Raw genomic sequence first — 25,990 nt, 5'->3', positions numbered from 1 at the left:
ATTGTTCACAGAGAAAGTAAACACATTGGCTGTTTTTGTCCAGAGGAAAAATGAGCTACACACACACACACACACACACACACACACACACACACACACACACACACAAACACACATCTCATAAACCCATATATTATTCACAGTAGAACATAGAAACATATCAAATGTTTAAACTGAGCAAATGTACCATTTTAAGGAAAAAATAAGGTAATTGAATTTGATGGCCACAATACATCTCAAAAAAAGTTGGGACGGAGGCAACAAAAGGCTGGAAAAGTAAGTGTTGCTAAAAAGACACAGCTGAAGGAACATTTTGCAACTAATTAGGTTAATTGGCAACAGGTCAGTAAGATGAGTGGGTATAAAAAGAGTATCTTAGAGAGGCAGAGTCTCTCAGAAGTAAAGATGGGATGGAATCTGGATGGAAGTTGCTCTAAAACCTTTATATACATTTCAGCATTGATGGTGTCTTTCCAGATGTGAAAGCTGCCCATTCCCTAGACACTAATGCACCTCCACCATCAGAGATGCAGGCTTTTGAACTGAATGCTGATAAAAAGCTAGATGGTCCCTCTCCTCTTTAGTCCTCTTTAGTTTAGAGGACACGGCGTCCATGGTTTCCAAAAAGAATTTCAAATTTTGATTCGTCTGACCACAGAACAGTTTTCCACTTTGCCTCAGTCCATTTTAAATGAGTTTTGGTCCAGAAAAAACGGCGGCATTTCTGGATCATGTTCACATATGGTTTCTTCTTTGCATGACAGAGCTTTAAGTAGCATTTGTGGATTGCACGGCGAACTGAGTTCACAGACAATGAGTTCTGGAGGTGTTTCTGAGCCCTGCATGATTTCCATTAGAGAATCATGCCTGTTTTTAATGCAGTGCCGCCTGAGGGCCTGACAATCACGGGCATGCAATATTGATTTTCACCCTTGTCCCTTGCGCACAGAGATTTCTCCAGATTCTCTGAAACTTTTGATGATATTATGTACTGTAGATGATTTTACATTGAGGAACATTATTCTGAAATTGTACCACAAATTGTAGACACAGTTTTTTTGCAGATTGGTGAACCTCTGCCCATCTTTACTTCTGAGCCTCTCTAAGATACTCTTTTTTTATACCCAGTCATGTTACTGACCTGTTCCCAAATAACCTCCAGCTGTTTCTTTTTAGTAACACTTACTTTTCCAGGCTTGTGTTGACGTGTGCATGTTGTTTAATCCTGTTTTTGCAGTTATTATTTTTGTTTGTATCTGCATGTAATATATTTTTTTTTATGAATTTCACTGGTTCTGTTTCCCAAAATATAAACAAACTAGTAAACTATTTTAAACCACCATGACTCTGATCACTAAGGATCACGAAGCATGAATGAATGAACACTGTAAATGCATCGCATATTAAAAAGCATGGTCTTTGTTTCTCCTATGAGATTTATACTGTATATGACCACTCACTTGTGCCTCCTATGACACAACCTTTTTGTTGTAACCCAAGAGATTCTAATCCCAGTTCAGTATCAATAAGATACCCTGTGAAACTTTCTGACAAAAATAAAAACCTCCTATTCATATTTGTATCTGTTTAGAACACGTTATCCGTTTATTCCGAGTAACGTGTTCATATTCAGTTGCATCCTTAATGTACACAAAATACTCATTTAGTGTATAAAAGTTTATTAAAGTCATTTAGTTCATAAAACTTGTATGCACATGAATTCAAGAACAGTCTGTTTTATATTCTGGCTTTCCAACATAAAAAAAAAAAATCGATTATAACAGCTACACACATTTGGCACCTGAGCACATTGGTAATAATTCATGACTGACAAGGATAACACATTTGCTCTTAATTTTCCATCGCCAGCTAACAAGATGGCAGCTATTATACAAGAGGTCTGAATGTTTGATTTAGCATTATGAACAAAAGGCTTCCACCAGAATCAATAACATTTGCATAAAATGCTTTATAATGAGCTCACAGTCTGCTCTCACCTTGACAGAGATTTTCCCTTCATCCTTTGGCAGATGTGCAGCCAAGAACCAGTCTCCAGGGAGAGGGCTGGTAACATTGAACACCCCCGTAGTACGGTTGGGCAGCGTCCATGTCAGCGTGACAGCAAAGGACCCTGGGACGATGGTGTCCTTGGGGAAACGGGTGTTCAAGGGGTTGATGACCGGCGGGGCACCTGACCTGAAATACCTGCCAACCAGAGTAGACACATTTAATGTATGGAGGAGTATAGGCAGGAAGAGAGCATGAATAAAATGAGTCATAATCTGTTGCTGTTTAGTTCTATCGAAAGTTCTGATTTGCTAAAATTATAGCTGTGCTCATCTCATTACTGTTTTCATAAATCAAACAAGCAATAAGATCAGCACATTTAATTAGATTTGGGTGAGCAAGCAACAGTGTGTGTGTGTGTGTGTGTGTGTGAGAGAGAGAGAGAGAGAGAGAGAGAGAGAGAGAGAGGGAGAGACAGACAGACAGACAGAAAAAGGATGTCAAATGAAATTCAAAATATTCTTTTACAGGAAGTTAAACAAAGCATTGTGACTAATACTAAATTATGCATGAACTAGACTGAAATGTAAAATAAATATTCCAACATTGCGCTACTTTTAATGTTTTGAGAAACGATCTGGAATTTGGCGGGTGTTCAAGCGGAACAATGCTTTTTGCTATGCTGTAATCTCAGCTAAAGTGGTGAAAAATGATGCAAATCAATGAGTGGAATGGTTCCGTGTTTCCTGAGTCGTTTGTTATTTATTTTTATGTGAGAGACAGAGGGCTAAAACGGTGCCTTTCTCCTTCAGTGCTGCCATTCAAGATTAAAAAGAGGTCTGACAGCGGGAATCTGCCACGGATCATATGACATGAAAGCCTTCACCTCCTGTGATTTCTTTCGCTTGGCCCGCTGAGCTGGGATCCCATAGTATGTCAATTGGAATCCTGACAGGCTTCAAATGCAAAATACTCATGCGAATAGGAATCAAAATAACAGCTGACAATTGCTATCTCGCGCTCGTTTTTATTTTTATACTATGTAGGAGACTGAATGAAGTAGTAATGTGGTGGAACACCTTGTGATAGAAATGTACACTTATTATCTTTGTGTGTATCTTGCACTCGGTGAGTAGGTGTGTTCTCTGTAGTGTGCTTCTCAACCCCATGAATATTTAACAATACAAGTCCATGTGCAAATGCAGCAGCAGACTGTAATGATATCCTTAAGCATATCTTCTTCAAGAGGACCACCATGGATGTGGTGGATGTGGTGGAGTGTCCCCCCCCGTTCCTATCCCACACAGATACCATCCCAGAGCGGTATCGTGTTCAGATCTCGTGGTCTAGGCTCTTTGGCAGATAATAACTCAAACTCCAAATGTAGTGCTGTTCGAAAAATCATACCACCCTCCTCCCTCTCTCTGTGCACCCGAGGAGCTTGTATGTCTGGAGCATGTCAGTGTAGAGAGTCTTTTGTCCTTGTGGTGTACAGGTTTATTTTTGTCCCTGGGTAAAAAAAAAAGACTATGACCGAGGAGGACAGACTGGGCTGTATGAGTGTACTTTAGTCAAACAAAGCACATTATTTTCAGTGTGATTATGATACATGATGATTGAACAATTGAAGTTAAATATACTATGAAAAGTCCCTGCGAGACAAAAAAGGAGAAACCTTTAAAAGCAGGGAAGTTTTTGTAATGGACTGAATTATAAAATGAAATGATCCTGATTACCCATGAGTCAGATTTGTATCCCATTATGTGTCTCACACAACAATGTGTATCTTAATGAGAAAACTGAAACATGCATAATTTTGGACACACTACACGCTTTATCTATTGTGCACCCCATTCGAATCGTTTTTTCATTCACAAATAGGCATGATGAATTTCAGTAAAGCCAAATCTGATTTTAAACCCATTATGAAACCTCCATGTCATCTACAAAAGTGGGTAAACAGTGGTTCCCAGAATTTGAAACACAGTGAAATAATTCTGTATCGTTAAAATGAACAAGGATCATAATTACAATGAGGACCGCAGGTATAATGTTAGCGTCAAATTTTTATTCTGGAGACTCACACTTACTGATGTCTATCAATTACACTAGCAAATTACTATAATCACCTAAACACCCAATCACACAGTCTTTGAAGTAAACATCATTCAAGTGTTCCATCTGTTTGTGTAGCCCTATTACAGTGAGCCATGGATAAAAGATAAAAAATATAAATATAAGAGGACAGATCAGAATTTCAGCTTTCATTTCCTGATATTTACATCTAAATGTGTTAAACAACTTTTTTTTTTTAAATGGAACCTTTGGAGCCAGACCACCCAATTTTTATGTGAGTAAAATTAAAGTGAACAGATTTTACAGTCTTAAAGTAAATAAAAGTAAATACTTAGATTGGATCAATTTCCTTGTAAATTGGAAGACAGCATGCTTCTGTAGATTTCTGAATTCATACTTTTGCTACCATCATGAGTTAAATCGTCAAAAAAGATTAGTAAGCCCATTTCAGAAGCAGCCGTTTTTCTTCACAGCTTTCACAAAATGTTTCTGTAATCAGCTGTTGTTGTTTTCCTTGGCTGACCGGACTTACATGTCTGGTTGTTAGTACAGCGGTGGCTTCTTTCTTTTTCAGGACATTCCAAATTGCTGTACCGGATATACCCAATGCCTGTGCAATACAATGCCTGTACTAACCCTAACCCTAGGTTGATTTTCTCTCTTTTCTCAGTGGCAAAAATGTCTTGCTTTCTCCCACAGCTCTCAGGTCTTCATGTAGGTTTGTCCTTTTTACCAACAAATGCAGTGTTCACAGACGAAACCTAGGGCTCAAACCAGGAGTAAACATACTGGGCTATTAATTATTTAAACAATCAATCTAACAGGACACACCTGAGCAGCAAGAAACATGTCAGTCACATATTCCAATATTTTAGGGTCATTTGAAAATTAGGTGAGTTCAAACAAAATGTGCCATGTTCTAAGTTGGTTTACACATCTAGATGTAAATATCAGGAAATTAAAGCCATGTTCACAAACGGTCCGTTTAACGTCCCAGTGGCTGCCAATGGGAGTGTTCACACCCAGGCGTAAAATGCATGGCATCAAAGCGTAATTTTTTTTTACATCGATGGGTTTGGGTTTTTTGTTTTTTGTTTTTTTGACGCGCCGCATAAAAAAACTGGCCAACCAATGACATTTGTGCTTTTGTTCACGTGCCCGGAGCCACTGAACTTACATAAAAGTACAAACTGATGGCGCTCAAGTACAAAAACTGTCTTATCTACGAAGAGGAAGCCAGAGCAGATGCCAGCATCCACCATTTTAGTGAGAGAGTGCATAAGTGACATACCCAAAATTAAATAGCTCACCTTTGAAAGCAGCAGATTCAAAATTACACCCTAAATATTATATAAGTGGATTTATTTTGCTGTGGCTATTTTTTGATGTGTATGAACGGCTTAAAGATGTAAATACGGCTCTCTTCTTCTTCTCAGTGATGAGCAGGTGTCAGAAACGGAAAATTGTGGCACGCCACCTTGTGTACAGGAGTATTTCTGCTTTTCAATATGCGCCATCTACTGTCAGGGAGTGAATTCGCATTTTCATTCAGCGCATCACTCGTGTTTAACACCTGAGTGTGAACACAAAATAAAAAAACGTGTCGGAAAAACAGACCGTTTAATGTGCTGCGAAAAACGTCCCGGTGTGAACAGGCCCTGAAGCTGAAATTCTGATCTATTGTCTCATATTCATCTTTTTCATCTCTTCAGTGTGTTGTAAAAACAAAAGAATTGGCCTTGTCATTCCAGTACTTTTGGAGGGGATGATAAATGTCAATTTTTTTTAAAGAAATTACTCATTCCAAAGAAGTAATATCTGCAATGATGAACTAAGGCCATGATTTACTGAAGGAATGTGTGTGTGTAAAATCAAAATAACACATTTTGCCATATACAGTTTGGGGTGTTTCTACCTAAAGGTGCATAATGTAAGGTGGTGTTACTGCAGGTTGGTCGAACCCGAACACAGCAGGGGTCGAACCACTACGCCACCATGCCCCCTGTGTGTGTGTGGGTGTGTGTGTGGGTGTGTGTGTGTGTGTGTGTGTGTGTGTGTGTGTGTGTGTGTGTGTGTGTGTGTGTGTGTGTGTGTGTGTGTGTGTGTGTGTGTGTGTGTGTGTGTTCTGTGTCGTAATTTTTATGTGTCCAGAAACCACATAAAAAACATTTGTTTCCATCCACTACTTTACATCCGACACTATTTATGCGATTTATGAATCACAAAGTAAAACTTTTGGCATTCTTAGTGAATTAGGGACTAAAGTTAGTGAGGAACCCTTTGTTAATAGTAGTTTCAACTCTTTGCTCTTTGCTTTCATCCATAATTAGCAAATCAGCATTTACTGATGTGGTATTCTATTAAATAAGGTATTTTAAAATAGGTCTGCACATATTTGCTTCACTGGTTATCTGGACCCTGGTGGAGCTGACACCAGCTGTGCCCCGGCATTCTGATGATGAAGCACTTATTTATGCTGCTGTGCCTTGCTCCATATTAAGAGTACTCAGCTCTTCCCCCTGTAGGGTCCAGCTGGCTCGCTGCTGCTCCTCATCCTTATGTTCATATATTAAGTCTTACCCTGCAGTGGAAGTTAAATCATTCAAAATACCCTGAGACAAAAAAAAAACTAATTTAACCTCAGCAATGTCCGGGGTCTAATTAGTTACCAAGGTGCTGCTTTTCTATATTGTCTTGCTTTTATCTTTTAAATTTACACAACAAATGCTTGTCACTTCCTCAGTGATTCATGCACTACTGGTTGGCCTGAGACTTGCTCCAAATCTCCAGCTTCATTATCAGATGCAGGTCATATCAAAATCTGTTATGAACCAATTAGCACTGCTTCCATGCATAATACGGCATCTATCAATGTAACATCCATCAAATGACGGACATGTTGGACAAAGCCTTTAGCGAATATGACCAGGGGTGTGTTTAAAAAAAAAAAAAAACTAAAAAAAAAAAAGATTAATCATATTGTACAAACAAACAACTTAATAAAAGACTTACAAACCTGTTTTACCATTGTTTCCCCAAAGCTGAAAATAACAGAGATTTAACAAAACGTTCAAAGTACTTTTTGTTGACTCCTCCCCAGATCGATTTGTGGCAAGAAGCAGAACAAATCAATCATTGAAAATCAATTCAAAGTCTGGAGGTAACCTGTTGACATAGATCAGCGTCTGAGACAGTAAACAGTCAATAATCAGTATTTTTAAATGGCTTTTGATAGGTGTGAACATAATCAGTCGGAAATTACGCTTGGAAGCAAGGAAGACAAGGGAGGTGAAAGAAAGAGAGGAAAAAGTGCTATTATTTTCTAAATGTAGGTAACAAGTAAAAGTAAAAGAGGGATTGTTTTATGAAAGTCTCACAGTCAAACTAACAATTTTGCTTATAGAAGTGTCTTAGCAGTGATCAGGAAGCTATGAGAAAAATGATGTGGAAAATGAATAAAAATAGTCAATATTTGCAATTCTTAAAGGGCATCTTAGCTCTTACAGGCACAATAAGAAAAGCCTTCAGTATACACAGGTCCATCTTTCGTGCACAAAGAACAACGGGAGTGTAAAATGTGACCAAAAAGTTTTTTGACCAAAAATGAATAAACTCTACCATCCTTTAGGATGCACATAATTATTTAGGTTACACATTATGTTTGTGTACTAGTAGCAAAGAGACATGGAGAGGAAATCCACCATCACCACGTAGCAAACTACTTCTAAGTCCCATAGGGTGTATATTTGATTGCACCACAGCACTGGGATGAGCAGCTCCATTTGGCAGACCCGGTGTCCTGGTGTGTAATCACCATCATCATAATTAGTACAGACCAGCTATATAATTACTGTACATATAATTATTATATTTTTGAGCTACACTATATCTAAATAAAGAGTACTCAGTGAATAATGTATAGGTCAGGTTAGTTTACAAATGGGTTTAAGTAATAATTTAGTTAAAACGGAGTTTTGAGACATGCGCTTTAATTAATTAGAGGACTCTCTTAAGATGACATTAACGAAGGATTACAAAACTTTCATGAAATACAGCCCAGAGCAGCTGATACATTACTGTACCTCACATTTTGAAATGTTAAACAAAGGGAGTAGGGACAGTAGAGAATGGTTTTAGGCTAAATTTATTAGGATGTGACTATGTCCGGCTCTCTTTTATCTCCTTATATACTGTATTTTATAGTCCATTACTGGACAGCGGTTTTAACCGGAAGCCTGATACTGCATTACACATGTCTAGTGCTGTAACTTAACCCTGTTAAAGCCAGCTTATAATTCAGTTAAGTTAAAACGTTTATTTAGTAATTACAGTGAAACTAATAGGAAAGGTATTGTATGTAGTTAGGAGAGTGAGGGATGTACCAACAGTTCCTGGGAGTTTAATAAGAACCAATTTAATAAACCAAACTTACAGCGCGCCCTCTTATCCCTATAAATGTTAATGCTACACTTTAATACTAGCAACACAATGGCGGCACACAAACTGAATTACAAAAGGTTAGGTGTAATCACACTTGCTTGCAGCTACAGGATGATGCAAGCCACACAACTTCATAGATACAGAGTCACAGATACCAAACAACCAAAGTTTGAAAACATGTTCAAAATGAAACCCCAGGAGCCTTTGTGCTCTTGTCACTTGTCTTGCAATTTATGACTTGATTAAGTTTGTTGATGTGCTCAACCTTTGAATCTGATATTATGCAAATGAATGGCATAAATCTGGCTGTTCCTGTTCTCATCTAAACAAACAAGCACAGAATACAGATTGGGTGTGAGACATTAATTGAGGCAAGAGATTGTTTTACTGTCTCACATTGCAGAGGTACACAGAGCGACTGGTGCTTCAATGAGCCATATGATAGGAATTGAAGTCTAAAGTGTCAGACCAACAGTGTAACTACAATGAAGGCAATACATCATCAAGAACCAGTCAGTGGCTCCAGACTTACATTTCTTGGTCTTGTACATATCTTTCTTATTACTTTCACTGTTATTAAATAATTTATAGGAGTCAGTGAATAACATATTTTCGGATGAATAGCTGAATGACAAAGATGGGACTATAAGGGGTTAGTCTGAATCTGAATTGTGAGCTCCCTAACATTATTTCAATGTGTACAGTAATATTTTGTCTATTTATTAAAGCCATAAATCTTTATGTTACAGAACTTTTCACAGGTAGAAAACATTTGAAGTGAACATTATTTATAATAATACTTGTTTTTGAGTTTGGATTTAATACATTCAATTCATAGAAACAGTCAAATAGGCTAATAACTGTAGGCTAATAATAAATATAATAACTGATAATTGTTATTTTTACCATTGTAACTAATTTTAGAGTATAACAAACCCTCTGCATATGCTCCATATACACCATTGGATATGATATGGATATACACCATTCAGATCTACCTTAATACCAGTAGTCGTTTGTGATTTTCCATGTAATGACATAAAGAATAAAATCATAAATAGTTGTATCATCCTTCCTAGGACAACAGGCCAACCCTTAACACAAAGCTTTAGTAAGACCTCAGGAGTTTTGCTATACTCCAGTTCCTGGGTGTATGCTTGGCCTAATTAGAGTTGTCATGGTTAGTCCAACCCTAAGATATTGATCCCAATGTGGAGGCGTGTGGCTGCTTTCCACTATCCCCTAGTCATCTCACTGCATTTCTGCCTTCCCTACAGTGTTATCTTCCCCACTTTATCTCTCCCCAGCACTCAACAGCATCCTCGTTTAATTACTATCTCATTGTGGCACCCCCTGCTTGCTTTCTGACAGCTGAATTGACAGAATGAGTGCCTGGCCCCGTACGTTATCACAGCAGTAATGGGACCTCATGGTGGTGGTTGGAGGAGTAGGGGGTTAAGGGTGAGTAGCAGGAGAGGAAAAAAAAAAACATACAGAAAGGATCAGAAAAGTGCTTTAATTAGTAACTTGCCATTCTATTTGTATTTGATGTGGAAACACAAAAGAACCAGGGTTGGCTTTAAAGCAGAATGAAGTCCCACTTTACTAGCTCTGTCATTTTATTTAAAACTTAACCACTGTACTGAAATGATTGACATTCAAGCAGTCGTTTAAATAAATAATGACTTTACCTATTCATCAACATTTAATAGCAGTTACTAACAGAGTCTACACAGACCCACTGGCCACTTTAATAGGAACCCATGGATGCTTGCACATTCATGTATTTATCCCAACAGCCATCATGGGGCAGCAGCACAATGCAAATAAATAAATAAATAAATAAATAAATAAATAAAGAAGCTATACGTCAACCACATCAAAACGGGGAAAAAATATGATTTCAGTGAATTTGACTGTGGCATGGTTGTTCATCCCAGTCAGGCTGGTTTGAGTATTTCAGAAACTGCTGATCTGTGATTTTTATGCATAATAGTCTCTAGAGTTTACACAAAGTGGTATGAAAAACAAAAAACATCCAGTGAGCAGCAGTTCTGCAGGTGGAAATGCCTTGTTAAAGAGAAAGGTCAGAGAATAATGGCCAGACTGGTTCAAGATTATACGTATACTGAGTCTGTAGGACAAATATCTAACTAAATAATGAGATTAGGCTAATTATTAGAGCATTGTATTTCCCCCTGGTTCTATTTACTGTACATGAGCAGAAAAAAAACATTCGATCCATGAGCACGCCTTGAGGTCAGAATTTTCATTAGCACACAAGCTGGAATATGCCTGTGCATGCTGTAATTATTGCATTATGTTCCCCTAAAGTTATGTCTGACATAAATTTATGTCAGAGATAAATAAAAGAAAAATAAAGGCTCTGGCAAAGTTAAGGCAAAAATATTTTACACCATGACTTTATATTCCCCATGTGTGTTTCCCCTGAAGGTACCAGAAGAGCTTATTCACTGCTCTGTATATTATGGGATGTTGTTTTATCATATAAAATTAGATTCATGGTGTCCATGGCATTGGACAATGTTTTTCTAAAGTGCCTTAACCTTTCATTCACGGTATTTTGATTTTAAGGTCAAATGAGGAACTGAAATGTACTAAGACAAGAGCAGTTGAACCATAAAACAGAATTCCACTATCTTTAATATTTGTCAAAGGCACGACTAACACCCCACCAAGACAGGATTTGCTATTGCCAGCAGTCATATCTGCGATGCTTGATCAAGGACATGCTTCTTCTCATTATATATTGCTACAAATTAACCGCAAAAAAATTACTTCAGGACACTCATCAGTAAGCAAAAGCAAGGATGTGTATTTGACGGATGTTTAATGACCGATTGAAGGCAGATCCTTGAAGACTTCTGTTAATGACTTCTGTTCATGAATTGCCTTCATGCAGGATCAGGAGATCAGTGCTAAGTTAAACTGCTGAGTTCCAGGACAACACGACACGGATCGTTCTCGGATGGTGTGAAAGAAAAGAAAGGAGATAATTACAAGCTAAAAGAACACGTTGTACAGTGTGAAATGTTCAGCGCTGTCAATTTGATCTGACCACCTTATTACTTTGCATTTCAGAAACATTGTTTGAAGCCAGGACTTTGTTCATCTGTTTTAAATTCCTGGATAACTGAAGAGTCTGTCATGTGTCTGTTCTCTGTGTAAAGTGTCTTCTTTTACATTCAGCACAGGTTTTTAACCTTTTCAGTTACTCTCCACTGAGAAGCAAGACATTTTAATATCCAATAATCCTCTGGAAATCATTGAAGATCTAAAAAAAAAAAAAATAACTGATGGTTGTTTAAATTCCTTTCTATGTTCTTAAAGGTACTTATGTGACTCACTGATCATTAAAAAAATAGATTTGAAATTGAATTGCTGAAAATCCAATTTTAAAAGAAAATTTAATTTAATCCCAGTGCTATCACCTGTATAATATTTATGGATCTCTAGTATACAATGCACTCAGTTACAGAAATTTGGCAATAAATGCTGCTTTTATAGAGAGAGCAGCAAATAGTCAGCCAGGTTAACTGACTAATAGATCTCAGCTGACTTTTTTTTTTCATCTCCGCTGAAAACAATTTTAGCTTCAGCATTCAGTCTTCATTGGTGTCTACACCTATTTTTTGACCCTTTGGTGATACAAGAGGAAACCAATTGTAGACCAAGTGTAAATAAAATTCAACAGACAAGAAAAGCAATTAACTGCAGGAGAAAGCCATGCAATTATTTCATGTAATTGTTTCTAGTTGCTATTCCTTTAATTCTGTGATTCACATTCACAGAATTAACCCTGTGTCCACATGGTGCAATACCAACATAAATAGTGGAAGCAGTATTGCACTATGTAAAACTGTGTCCATAATTGACTAAACAAACTAGTGTTGTGTCCCAAATCGTATCCTTTTGTATGATTCTAGACAGTTACTGAATATTAATGCTAACCGGTTTACCCATTATGGTTGATGTTTCAGTTTTAAAAAACCTCTATTGTAGCCTTTAAACCTACATAAAGGTCTGTTTTGCATACCACACTTTTGACTCATTTAGCACTTTTGAATGTAAGGTAATAGTTTTCGATTTGAGTTGCAGATAATGACAACAATCACAACGACAGCAGAAAGTTGAAATTGCTAAGCACTGTATAAATCGATTAGAAAACCTAACAGACAGGGATGTTTTGGGTCTGATTTGCCATCTAGTTACTTTTAATCCCTCTGATGTACAGTACACAAGCGAGAATAACTATAGGCTTTACTGTTGCTTGGTGCACATCTAAAGAAACACCTTGTATACCAAGATCCACATGGGTTTTTGTAAAAAAAAAAAAAAAATTTTGTTGGGAAAGTTGACACCTCTGATTTCTTGTTCAAACCAGAAATGTGTTTTCTATAGTGGCCTCTAAGAGAATAAAAGCTGATGGTCTTGGAGACTCACACTGTCACGTTGCGATCAGGACAGTGGTCTCCAAACGTTCCCCCTTGCTCCTTAAATGTGATGAGGTTCCAGACAGCAACAACAGTGTCATCAGGCACGGTGAAGTGGAAGAGCTCCACGCTGGCGAATGAGCGGAAGGCATTCAGCTTGCGAGGTGTCCGGGTGAAATAATCTGTCACGAACAGGCAACCTGCACAAACAAGCATGCAGAGAGAATGCATTAGATCCAGGACTTTCAACTGCAGTCATGCTCGATTACTTAATGTATTCCCTACTTTCTATCAAATCTCCGAATAATAAGCTGATAAATAAGATGGACCATGAGCTAATGGATGTCCAGGACTACAGCTGAGAACCACTGAGATGACTTTGTATCTTCACCAGCTGTGTTATGGAAGGTTTGGAAGAATCAGTCATGATGCAGTTTGATTGAACCTCTCTTCCTTATTGGTGATTTAATCAAATCCGTCCTCCGTTTGGCTCCCCTTCAAAACAATCTCTATGCAAAATTAATTTTGTTCTTATCCTCCAGCACAGGGCCAGAGAGGAGACACCAAGATGACATTTTGCAATCTGCTGTAATGTGCCTTGCCTTCCTGTGGCACCACTGTCAGCAACCATAATGGCTTGCAATCTTCTCGTTATGTGTGAGGGGGAAACATTTATAGCCTGGCACCTAGGTATTTTCTACTTTCTATTCCCCATGTGTTCAACAGGCAGGTCTGATTTATTGCAATTTGTCTCCCAAGGGCAAAGAGAAGAGTTCCTAATAAATGTTCTTGTTCTGAATGTTGACTACTCCTTCATCATGGTTAATTTTATATTTAGCATTCTCAACAAGGATGCTGTCTATGGAGCACGGAGTCTGACAAAAGTATTTGAATGATATACCTGTCACATTAAATCAAATGTGGTGCATATAATAATTTTTTAATAAATGTTTCTTGTTTGTTTGTTTGTTTTTAAAAAAAAAAACTTCCTAGGAGTAGGATTTGCATTTAAAAACATTCATCCTAAATACAAATGTCAGTAATACAGATTTTATGTACAACCCCAGTTCTGAAAAAGTTGGGACAGTATGGAAAACGGAGTGAAAGAGGAAAGAGGAGTGATTTGTAAATGTACTTTGACTTGTATTTAAACAAAAACATATTTGATGTTTTACCTAATCAACTGCATAGTTTTTTTGAAGATAAACGTTTATTTTGAAATCAATGCATGCAGCATGTTCCAAAAAAGTTGGGACTGGGGCAATTTAGGAATAATAGCAATGTGACAAGTTGAAATAAGAAGGTGATGTTAAACAGATGAGGTAATCATCTAATCATAATATATAAGGAGCCTCCAAAACAGGCCTAGTCCTTCAAGAGCAAGGATGGGTCGAAGCTCGCCAATCTGCCAACAGATGCATCAGTCAATAATCCAACACTTTGAGAACAACATGCCCCAAAGACGGGGGGGTTTGTAGCAGGAAAATCAAGCATTTTTGACCGAAACAATCACAAAAAAATCTGCGAAATCCTACATGGACTGATCTCAATACCATAACTTGCCATTTCAAAATATATGTTTTTAAAAGCCAAGCTTACCCCTAGCAAGTTCAAAATGAACAAAAACAGCTTCCAGGCTCCATAGTTGATCATCTGTATAATCATTATGCCTTATTATACCAGCTCATGGTTCTGAGTATCTCTGTGTAAACAAGTCTTAATCAGCCCTCTGTTCCTATCACATACAGTAAGCCTCTTTTTAAATTCGGTCCTTTACTACTGCATTTGGCCATCAACACCCCCAAAAGCATTAGCTCAGATTACAAATGAATGGAGCTTAATTGGCAAGAATAGTCTTTATCCAGCAAAGTTAGCCTCATGATCTAAGGAAGCTAAAAGTTTTAGCCAAGCAACAAACCAACTGTTCAACACTAACTGCTTTCACAGGCATCTTTGGGCTTGAAGGTGGCTTTGAGTATTACTACAGCTTCACACAGAGGATTGTTTCACATACAGGTTGCTGGTGCACATGAGGCAATTATAGCAAATGCGCAACATGGAGGTCTGGGTCAGGACAATGCAGGAGGAAGCTGTCAAAGTAAATCTGTCTAGCTTACAGCGGCTGAGAACTGAACCGAGAGGCAATATAACAATTACACGGACTGCAGCTATACCTGAGCTTCTAAATGCTACAACGCACTCTCTTTCCCCCTCTTTCTCTACTGTTAGCCACTGTTATTTACAGACATAACAAATCAGCCGCACTGACACTTTTATTAAGCTGATGGACTCTCAGATGTATGACACCAGCATGGGCTTTTCATCTGTTAGCTCCGACAGCCTCACCGCTTCCCACACATCGGCTCCTCGTACAAAAGCATCAAAGTGTGAACGAAATTACAGTGTGAACAACCATCCAGACAGGCAGAGAGGATTTGGAGTTGTGCTCACCGTAGTGCTGTTACTCCAAAACTAGCAACAATTTAGCATGAATTTTAATGAGGATGTTTTCACCAAGTATCAGCCAGACTATTCTGTCTATTTTGAACAAATAGTTCAAAAGTACAAGCATTTATTAACCATCAGTCGATATAATTTCTGGAACACTGTGTATTAATTAGAAGTAGAACTTGTGGGCTGTCTTTTCTACCCCCTGACAGGCCGATTTGTCCTTCTGCCAGTTATGAAGCAAGGCGACGGCGTGGAGTTAGACGGTTACATACGCTGATGTGATGCTTACACAGCTCAATGCCAAATTACGTGACCTCTTATTCTTGTTCACCCTACCAGGCATACAAGCATCAAAGCTATATAACGGGTTGCTGAAAATAAATACTAGTATTTCTCTGAAAAACAGAAGAATACATTGTTTGGTATACTAATGAACCCTGTAGCCAATAAAAAAAAAAACACATTCACATATACTACATATTCCTAATGCCTGCCTTTTCCCTTTCAACATGTTGGTTACTGATATCTCAACGTTTTAGCGACAACAAAATTACTACAGGGAAAATTCTAAAGTTCAATGTTGAATTTATGAGTAATAATTAAATGAAAATGAGCAATGAGGCTCATAAGGTAAGCACCAAGGCTAGTCACGTCTTTGCTTTTCCTCCCGGAGTCTCATGAGCCTTCTCCATACTGTCTCAATGAAGGGGACCAGTGATAAATCACGGCCTGCTTTTTATTACATTTCATGTCAATATCTCGCACACAACCAAGTTTACTGCGGCTCAATACAGGTGCCCTTCTTTTCAATTTCACCCTGGGATTGAAGGGCATTAAAATTAATATCAGGCTCCTCACTGCATCCTCCACCCCCCTTTTCCCAGCCACATTCTGCCTACAGCATTGATGGCAGATCAATAATTGATGACGACTCTCTCTTTCTCCCCATCTCTCTGGTGTACCGGCACATTTCCAAGTACTTTCAAGGTTCTGATAAACGAAGAAGAAGACATTCACGACACCCATTCATGTCATATTCGTCCACTTTTTGAGAGAGCAAAAACTTTTTTTATGATGTCCCTTCCTTTCACTGGTTGGAAAAAAAAATAGGATACACACAACAATTGTTTATTGATTTCTCAGTTCTGGTCTTTCACATGTTTTCACTGGTTTCATAATCCCTTGTTTCAAGGTGTCAGTATTATAATGGACAACTTCTACATCACCCAGAACAGATGTTCCTGTTAATTCATGCCTCTCACAACTCGTCATGGTAATATCCTAAACATTAGGACAGATTAGAGCATCAGGAGAATAGACGGTATGTCTGGTCCAGCAGAGTGTGTGTGTGTGTGTGTGTGTGTGTGTGTGTGTGTGTGTGTGTGTGTGTGTGTGTGAAAAGCTCGTACTGCAGCTGGAAAGATGCCAGGAAGAACAAAGAATGTCTTCAGCTTAGTCCAACCCACTGGGACACATACAGGATGGAGGGTAAACAGTGTTGTACATATTTTGTAAAGCCAGGTGTGCATACACACAATACTTTTCGTGAGAGGACAATGGAATTTCAGCAAAGAATAGATTTGACCCAGAAAAATAAATAAATAAACGATCGCAAAATGGAGGGACTCTGTAATAAATGGCTACAATTCCTAAGTGGTTAATGCAATATTTTTGTTAAACCCCTTTAAATTAAGCTGAAAATCCACTGTGGTGCTGAACAGAGGCAAAATTCTGTCACTGTCAAAATTCTTATGGACCTAAGAGTACTGAGTGTTTTCATCACACTCTAGGTTGGAACAATATACATATAAAGATTTTAAAAAATGACATTATTCAGGCAGCTTCATCAATTCCACCATTCAGTAAAGTCAGTGTCTTTTTCTTCAGTCTGTTTGACTTACTGCTTATGAGGCATTTCAAAATTACTCGCATGACTAAAAACCTACACAAAACAACTGCTTACTGTACATGTACTGTCCTTGATTTACTTCAGGCCTATGTGTGTAGAAACACAAACTTGGTAAAACTTTTGCTAAATAAATAAATCAATAAATGTCTAAACTGATTTACTAGCAAGGTAGGCAGAGGATTAAGTATTTCTAATCCATTTTTGAATTTACCTAAAATTACCTAATGTGCCTAATATCTACCTAAAATGAAGAAACATGTCTGTGAAAACAGATTAATTTAACAACCACTGTGTTATATAACGCAACCTGAGAGTCACTTTGAGAATGTTCATGAAAATTATTATGGCCAAAGGGTGGATATTAAATTTGTAAATTTGTGAAAGCCCTGTTCTGCAATCTGAAGATAGAAAGATAAAAAAAATTCTCAAAATGATGTTTCCTTGTCTCAAAATTTTGACTTAAATTTACTGAGGTAAAGTTTTTAGGATTCATATTAGAACAAAACCACAGCATTTAAATAGAGCCTGAATACAGACATTATTCACTGTAAGCCATTTCACAACAACCTCACTAATTAACACATGAGCACTAGTATTGCCCTTTTTGATTGGATGTTGGTGGTCGAAATCTTTTTTTCTTTTCTTTTTCTTTCTTTTTTTTTACTCCTGTGTACAGAGACTGGGTTGCCAAAAATCCTTACTCTGAGTAGATATCTTAACAGCTGCTGTAATGTGATGAAGGTATTTCCACTTTTAAATATATCAAATAATATTTTCATTATATTCATTTGCTATCTCCAAACAAGTCAGACCCATTTTAGGTGATCAATTTCCACACACTTCAGACTTTTCACTAATTTTATTTTATTTTATTAGAGCTCTGAGCTTTTTCATTTAATTAGACATCCTGACTGTTTCTTGCTAAGAACCTACTTGTAAACTTGTTTAACTATAAGTAGGTAATCTTTTCATACACTAAAGAAATGCTGAAAAAAAAAAACTTTGTCATTGTTCCTTCAAATCCTCCTACACGCATCCACATCTATTCAAACATATCTTAAAGAACAGACACCTTAACAAACTAAGAATAGATGTCCTACAAGGAATGCTAGTTTGCTATTTGGCTTTGTGGGTTTATAATAACTCCAGCATGCTTGTTTCACATTTTCCTAATCATGTATTTGGCTTCTATAGCTGTTTTTTTTTTTTTTTTTTTAACAATTTGAAAAGCTTTAAAGTGCTTTTTACATAAAATGTATGACATAAATGTAATTTAAAAAAAGATAAAAGTCACACAAAAAAAGTGCTCCTAGTCTCATCGAAATATCAATGACAAGTAAAAATCACTAACATTGGCCTTCTGTTTATCCACTTCTGCCTGTCATCTCTGGAGTTAATATCTGAGTCGGAGTGCCTCTATTACTATTAGAATTACACATGATCCAGTAGCAATTCAAAAAGTAATATCTCATATATGCCCTTTTAAGCTACATTAAATTTGGTTGTCCCCTCTGCTGGGAAATGAAAGTACTGAAAATTGTGGATTAGTAACCTCTAGAGCACTCTGCTTAGAAATAAAAAACAATTTCTGTGCTATAGTGCGAAATTCAAAACATTTTGTGTTTCTTAACTTTAACATTAGATGTGTTTTGTTATAGCAGGGCCTTGAATTGCTTGTTATATCCAGAAGCCTTAAGATGTAAAAAGCCTACATCCAAAAGCCTAAAGCCTAAAATCAGCAGCTTACCACCAGATAGGGTTCAATGTACAACCTGTTTAGGAAACTATGAACCTTGGACTAACCAAATAACCCATAAGTAAACATTATTGATCAATTATACTGTAACTGTATACTCTATTATCCGTGCACAGCGTAATATTGTTAAATAATTTAAGTGTTTCTAGTATTATAGGGCTTTTAAATATAATAATAATAATAATAATAATAATAATAATAATAACAACAACAATGATGATTTAACATTTCTGGTCACATAATAGTTAGAGATTATTTCACATCAGCCCCATAAATGGATTAAGTTATTTAATTTTTTTTATTATTATTTATTTTAAATCACAAACCCCATGCAGCGAGTCTGAGGGCTGCTTCCATATTTTTACTACATTTATTAGACGCTGTAAGACTTCAAGGCTGACACTAAGCTCTTAAGGCAGTACAGCAGGGCAGAAGCTCTGCCCAGAGTTCAATTTGCCTTCTAACAACTCATCCTCCTCCTTCTAACCCCAAATCCCCAGATTACATCCTTCAAAGACATGCACGCGAGCCTCCTCCAGCAGAGCGAGGTGTAATCTGCTCTGCCACCATCATTACCTGGACATCTCTCAGGCTGACACGTGTAAGGAAGCCGTGAAGAATGAGAAAACGTTGCAGCAAACCCTTGGAGAATGGAATACATCATTGGTATAACACCTTAACAAACAGTTCAGACATGTTCTGCTAGATTGCTTTGACTATTTCTATACATAGGAATTCCAGGACTAAATTCATGCATTCATCTTCAGGACCTGATTTATTGTGGTAAGGGTTGCAGGTCAGGTAGAACAGGGCAGTGGTGGCTTGGCGGTTAAGGGTCTGGGTTACTGATTAGTAGGCCAGGGTTTCAAGCCCCAGCAAGGACAGGCTCTGGGTTACTGATCGGAAGGTCAGGGGTTCGGGCCCCAGCACTGCCAGGCTTTGGGTTACTGATTGGAAGGTCAGGGGTTCGGGCCCCAGCACTTCCTGGCTCTGGGTTACTGATCGGAAGGTTGGGGGTTCAGGCCCCAGCACTACCAGGCTGCCACTGTTGGGCCCTTGAGCAAGGCCCTTAACCCTCTCTGCTCCAGAGGCACTGTATCATGGCTGGGCTCTGACTCCAGCTTCCTGACATGCTGGGGTATGCAAAGAAAAGAATTTCACTGTGCGGTAATGTATATGTGGTAAATAAAGACTCATTATCATTTTCATTATAATTAAAACCAGAGCCTATCACAGTCTGTATGGCATGCTAGTGCATCACAGGGAACCACATACACACACACACACACACACACACACACACACACAGAGTTATGGGCAATTTGCCAAAAGGAAACCTGGGAAAGGAAACCAAAAGGAAACCAATCTGTATATGGGAAGAAAAGACAAAACTCTGCACAGACCCAGACCATAACTCAAGTTCAGAATGGAGCTGTGTGGCAGCAAGACTACCTTCTGTGGTAAAATGAGTACATGTTTTATGATCCCAAATTGTGCAACAGGTAGGGTTGCTAGTTTCAAATTCAGTTGAAGCCATAGCCATCTGTGGCTGGAACCCAAGGGAAGAAAATTGGCCATGGATGGCCACCATTCCATCACCATGATTGCTCACTCTCTGTCAATCAACTGTGTGATCATGTATGCAGAAAAGAGCAGGTATAATTTTCCTCTGAGTGTGTTACGCTGCCCTCTGATGGAAACCTCCATCCTCCCACCCCCAGTTGGTAGTTATTGTGTGACGGGGAGAGCTGGCTGGTTGATGGATATTGGCAAAAGGACAAATTTGGGGTAAAAATCCAAAGAAAAAAAGGAAATTATATTATTTGTTATTTTTCTTAACCTCAACCAAGATCACTGTCTTTACCATGTCTTCCACTTCATCTACAACACAAATCAGACAAAAGCATAATAAGTGCTAATTCCCATATGGAAAATTGACTAACTGCCATGCCTCCCCTCTTTTCCTGTTTTCCATGCCACCTAATGAAATGGCACCTTTCCCTGCAAAGGCTGGATGCGTCATTGAAAATCAGCAGCCAAATGTCAAGGTTGAACAGTGCTCTTTTCAGCTTGTGGCTTGGATTTTAGCACTGATCTCCCTGCATGCTAAAGGCATAATAAATATTCCCACCAGCTTCTAACAAGAGGGTAAAAAGCTATCAGCTTGAGCATTAACCAAACTGCCTCTGTAATCTCTCAGTCGGCCATCTTGGTATGTAACAGATGATCAACCTTCTTCCACTCCCCAAGTCAAATAATAGGAGATTGACAGGAAGTGCTTTTCGTTATTAAAGTCTGAATCGCTTCAGTTGTCCCAAAGCGGTCTGCTCTTTCCCTTTACAAAAAGCGCACTCCTTAGTGACTGCTCCATAATTAATAGCAGTGAGTGAAGCGAAGTGCTCGTCTCTCTGACTGGAGCTTCTAGTTTGCTATTGTTGCTAAAAGCATGTGGTCTCCATATGTACAGTGTACGTAGTGTATCTCTGTCATTTGCCCTGTACATTCAGCCTAACATGTTTATAGCAAAGCCCTTGTATGCTGCAGTGGCTGATTGAAGCTGACATATCATGCTATACTGCTAGCCATTTAAGATAAACCAAATAGCTCAAACTATTGATCTTCACCAAGATAAAATGCTGTATTGTCAGTAGAGCTACTTTAGAAAAAGTAGGTTTAAAAGCAGAGCAGTAACACAAAATGACTACTCCAGGTTTAATTGAACACTTTGCGATGTCTGAAAAATCACAGCTAATATCAGCATCCTGGCTAAACTCATTCAGTGACCTATCAGAAAATGTGCTTTGCTGTAATTATGTAAAGTTAGAGCTTTGTTTTTTCTAGACGTAGATGTTTTTAAAGAGGATGTTTGGCCTGTTAGCCCACACAGGGAAAATTGTCCTGACAATCAGCTTAAAGGCTAGTTTTAACTATAAACACTTTGGAACCAGCTTTTAGGCTAGTAGTAATATGAAGTACTTTGATAATGCGTTTTTTTTTTTTTTGTTTTTTTTTTGTGGGGTTTTTTTTTTTTTTGCTCAGAGAGTCATTTTGATAGAATACAGCTACATAGCATTGTTTAAATTGGTTTGCACTACACTTTAACCTTTGATTGTATAAATGCATTCTTCAAACTGCTACTGCTTTTAGGCAGTTAAGCTGTCTGAATAAGGACAACTCCTAATGGACTTTTTTTAAACACTCATTTTAAGGCTTAAATAATTTCCAGTGGAATTTGTTAAATAGGCTAACCAAATATGTGAAAGGTTCTGAACATGTGTTATTTTGCATTAACAATGTGATTATGAGGATGAACAAGCCTGCTTGAGAGGCCATTTAGAAATTTTTGAAAGCTGTTATCATGAATAACATGAATGACATTTCTATTGCCATGGTCATGATACTTCTCTGCAGAACCGCCAAAAGCCACTTGACCACAATGGTCATTGTTGCTGGAGAGGAAAATCAGTCCAACCAACTTTTATTTAATTTTTATTATTAAATTTTTTTCAGCTGTACAGTAGTCTATTATTTAATGTCTATATATGGAATTTAATCTATATATGGAATCTGCTGCATGACCAGACTGAAGAATCTAAACAGTGAACAAAATCCATTGCACTTTTCCATTTTTTTTTTATTTTTTATTATGCTTTTAAACCCAGTGTTTGACCATTGGTCAAGAGATTATATATTTGACTCCCAATAATGTCACGATCATAGAAATCAACACCAACAAAACCTCTTTGTCAATCAGAACATTCAGGTTACCTACAAAGTTACAGTAGCAGCATTTCAAAAGATGTGACAGCCTCTTATATTTCAGAGGAAACCTCCCAAATTGGTCACTCAGTGTACATTCAGTCAATATGTAGTTTTTTACTTTCAAGTAAAGTAATATGTACATGACTAACATGCTAATAGTAACTCAAAACATACTTATGTGCTTACTATATTTACTTACAAGTATATTTTTTGTCCAAATTGAATCAAGTATCAAGTATAAAACTAGTTTTGATCAATTTTCTACAACAGTAGCTCTAACTAGTGCCACATGCAGTTCAAATCACAAATGTTCATTGCTTTTCTTTCTGATAATTTATTGTAAGACAACATGGTAATTCACAGGGACACAGAGAACACTACTGTATACATAATCCAAACATAATTTTAAAAAAAAAATGTAATACATGTTGTCATTTAACAACGAAAAGTGTGTAATCATTGATATGGTGTTTATTTAATATTTATGGAAGGATTCTCCAGTGTCAGCACTTTGATTCCATCAATATGTTTTCCTCCACAGCACAGTCTTCAGGACAGAGGACTTTGTATTAAATAATCAACTTCTAGATAGTAACAGTCACTCCATTTCACATTGAGCCTCACCACCCTGTTGTTGATTATTTTCCAATAAGAACACGCACCATCATGGTTTATTCTTTACTTATATGTCTGTAAGTGTAGTTAAATAAACTCTATCTCAAAGTCTAACAACACTTCCAAATATCTTGTTTTATTTCAGTGACAAATGATTTAAATCCTCGCTTCAGCAGGGTCTAATTCCTCAGTGTTTGACCTCGGTTGTGTTTACATCTATCAGCACTATGGCCTTTTCTCAGAAAGTCCAGGCTCGAAGTAGATAAATGCAATCAGGAGTAATGAGTCTCATATCACTCATCTATCCAGTGCCGCAGAGTGGATCAGTAGAGGCTGTAAACACCAGCTCTGGCCTCGACAAGAGCAAATAAACTGGTCTGCCAAAACTCTCTCTTTCTCTCTCATCAATCGGAGAGCGTTCGATAGTGGCGAAAAAGATGGGCATTTTGATACCAGACAAAAAAGGTGTGTTTTGCTGCTGTTTGAAACTACTTTAAACTTGAATCGACATGTGAAAATAGAGACATGTTACAGACACATCAAAAAAAAAGGTTCATTCTAACCTTGGTTCATGTTAAGCACAAGCCCCATGATCAAAGCCTTCTTCCTCCAGAGACCTTAATCTTGGTTTGCGAAGTCTTATTACTATAGGGACATTAATTAAACAAAATAGCAATCCTATTCGCTTTGCTTTAATCTTGCTTTTAATGAATCATTTATAATGATCTATTTAGGGTGAACATGTTAGACAATATTCGCATATATTTCCCACATCAATGATGTCTCCTCTAAATATTTACTTAATAGTTCAGGATTAAGGAGAGCCTTCCTTTATTTAAACCTCATTGATCAGATTTGAATAAAACCTTCAGAACCTTCAAGCTCTGCTATTGAAGTCCATTTCATGGTCAGCACAGCCTCATGAGGCAGAGAGAGCTTGTTGTGTGTGAATAGCACACTCTTTAATAGCTAAATACCGTAAAGGTTAACGCAATTAAAGCAAAGAGGGCTTTCAACAATGAAGGTGCCTTTTCAAAAAAAAAACTTCGCTAAATCCTACAATAAATGTGGGTCCTTGAGAGACACGAATAGAGAGAACTTTTTGCTCTCTCTCTCTCTTGCTCTCACTCACACACACACACACACACTCTCACTCTCTTTCTCTCTACCACTTGCTTTACCTGCATTTCTTGATCTCAGTTCCACTGACTAAATTTCTACAGCTAGTCCTCAAAGCAGCAAGTGAAGAGTCTGACATGGGCACTTGTCTTGGCAGACATGACGAGCTGGCACAGTCCTCGTCACGCACTTCACAGTCTAACCTTGGAAATTTGCTCAGTCGTCTGTGCCGTCTTTTTGAGCCCTGGGGGAAAGGACATGCTAAGGGAGGAATACAAGCCAGATGGCATTGGTGGCTGTGTCTGCAGGGGTGAAAAGAAGCGGCAGAATTAGTGAGATATGGACTGGGTATTGTTGGAGCAGCTCCAGAGGGCATTACTGTATGTCAGTTTGATGAATGTTTCACAAGCTGCTGAATATGTGAACATTTCTCATAGTAGTGGTATAGTTAAGTCCATATGTACATATACGCCATGACCCATGTGTACTGACTTATGCATTCTTCCATTCATTTATCTTCAGTAAAGATGTTATCCAGGTCAGGGCCATGGTGGATCCAGAGTCTAGCTCAGGAACACTTGGCGTGTTGACCCTAGATGAGACAACAGTCACTCACAGGGCACCATTTATACACATAATTCACACACTCATTCACCCCTAGGGACAATTTAGAGTCATCAATCCACCTATCAGCATGTTTTTGGGAGGAAATTCACACAGACACTGTGAGAACATAAACATAGACAGTAAGCGAAGCTCAGGAACAAACCGGGGACCATGGTGGCAACAAAGGTGCCAACATTCTGCTGGGAGTTTATACATACAACCTTAAAATACCATTTTTTAAACAACTTTAAAGTATATCATTCTTAGTTGGTGAACACCAGTTGTACGCCAGTTGTGGACACAATTTGATTGGCCAATTTTATATTATTCTTAAAGAAGAGCCTGCTATGGGGTGACTACACCAGATAGAGAGACTATTCATAATCTAGTTATAGTCTATTACATTATATACAGAATATGTACAGTGTCTGCCATAATTATCGGTTCCCATCATACAAATGAACAGAAATGATTGGATAAAACATTACACATAATAATAAAAAATAATTCTTGTTATGTATTAATGTTTACTTGTTTTCATAAAAGGTGGAGTGACAATAATTCTGGAGGGCACTGAACACACACACACACACACACACACACACGTACACACACACACCTACACCAACTTCTAAACTGAAGGACACAGTTGACTGAAAACAACTGCAAGGTTGGCTCCAGTGTTAAGAACAAATGAGAACTACTTTATGTCCTATAAATTAATTGAAGCGTCTCTGGTCATTTGTTGTCCAAAGCATCAGCTTATTTCATCATGAATGCTGTTAATGAAATAAA

General features: G+C 37.8%; 1 protein-coding gene across 1 annotated transcript in view; it reads right to left on the bottom strand.

Moving 5' to 3' along the window:
- tmem8b (transmembrane protein 8B) overlaps nucleotides 1–25,990 on the bottom strand; it is a 131,713-nt gene that overhangs the window by 72,520 nt on the left and 33,203 nt on the right. Inside the window, exons 2-3 of the mRNA XM_017451268.3 lie at nucleotides 12,988–13,177; nucleotides 1,998–2,205 (exon numbers count right to left, since the gene is read on the bottom strand). Of these exons, the coding sequence (XP_017306757.2) occupies nucleotides 1,998–2,205; nucleotides 12,988–13,177 (398 nt within the window). The remainder of the gene's footprint in view (nucleotides 1–1,997; nucleotides 2,206–12,987; nucleotides 13,178–25,990) is intronic.

This window comes from Ictalurus punctatus, chromosome 22, assembly GCF_001660625.3.
Source record: "Ictalurus punctatus breed USDA103 chromosome 22, Coco_2.0, whole genome shotgun sequence".
Classification (NCBI taxonomy): domain Eukaryota; kingdom Metazoa; phylum Chordata; class Actinopteri; order Siluriformes; family Ictaluridae; genus Ictalurus; species Ictalurus punctatus.
This window is presented reverse-complemented; position numbering and strand designations above follow the sequence as displayed.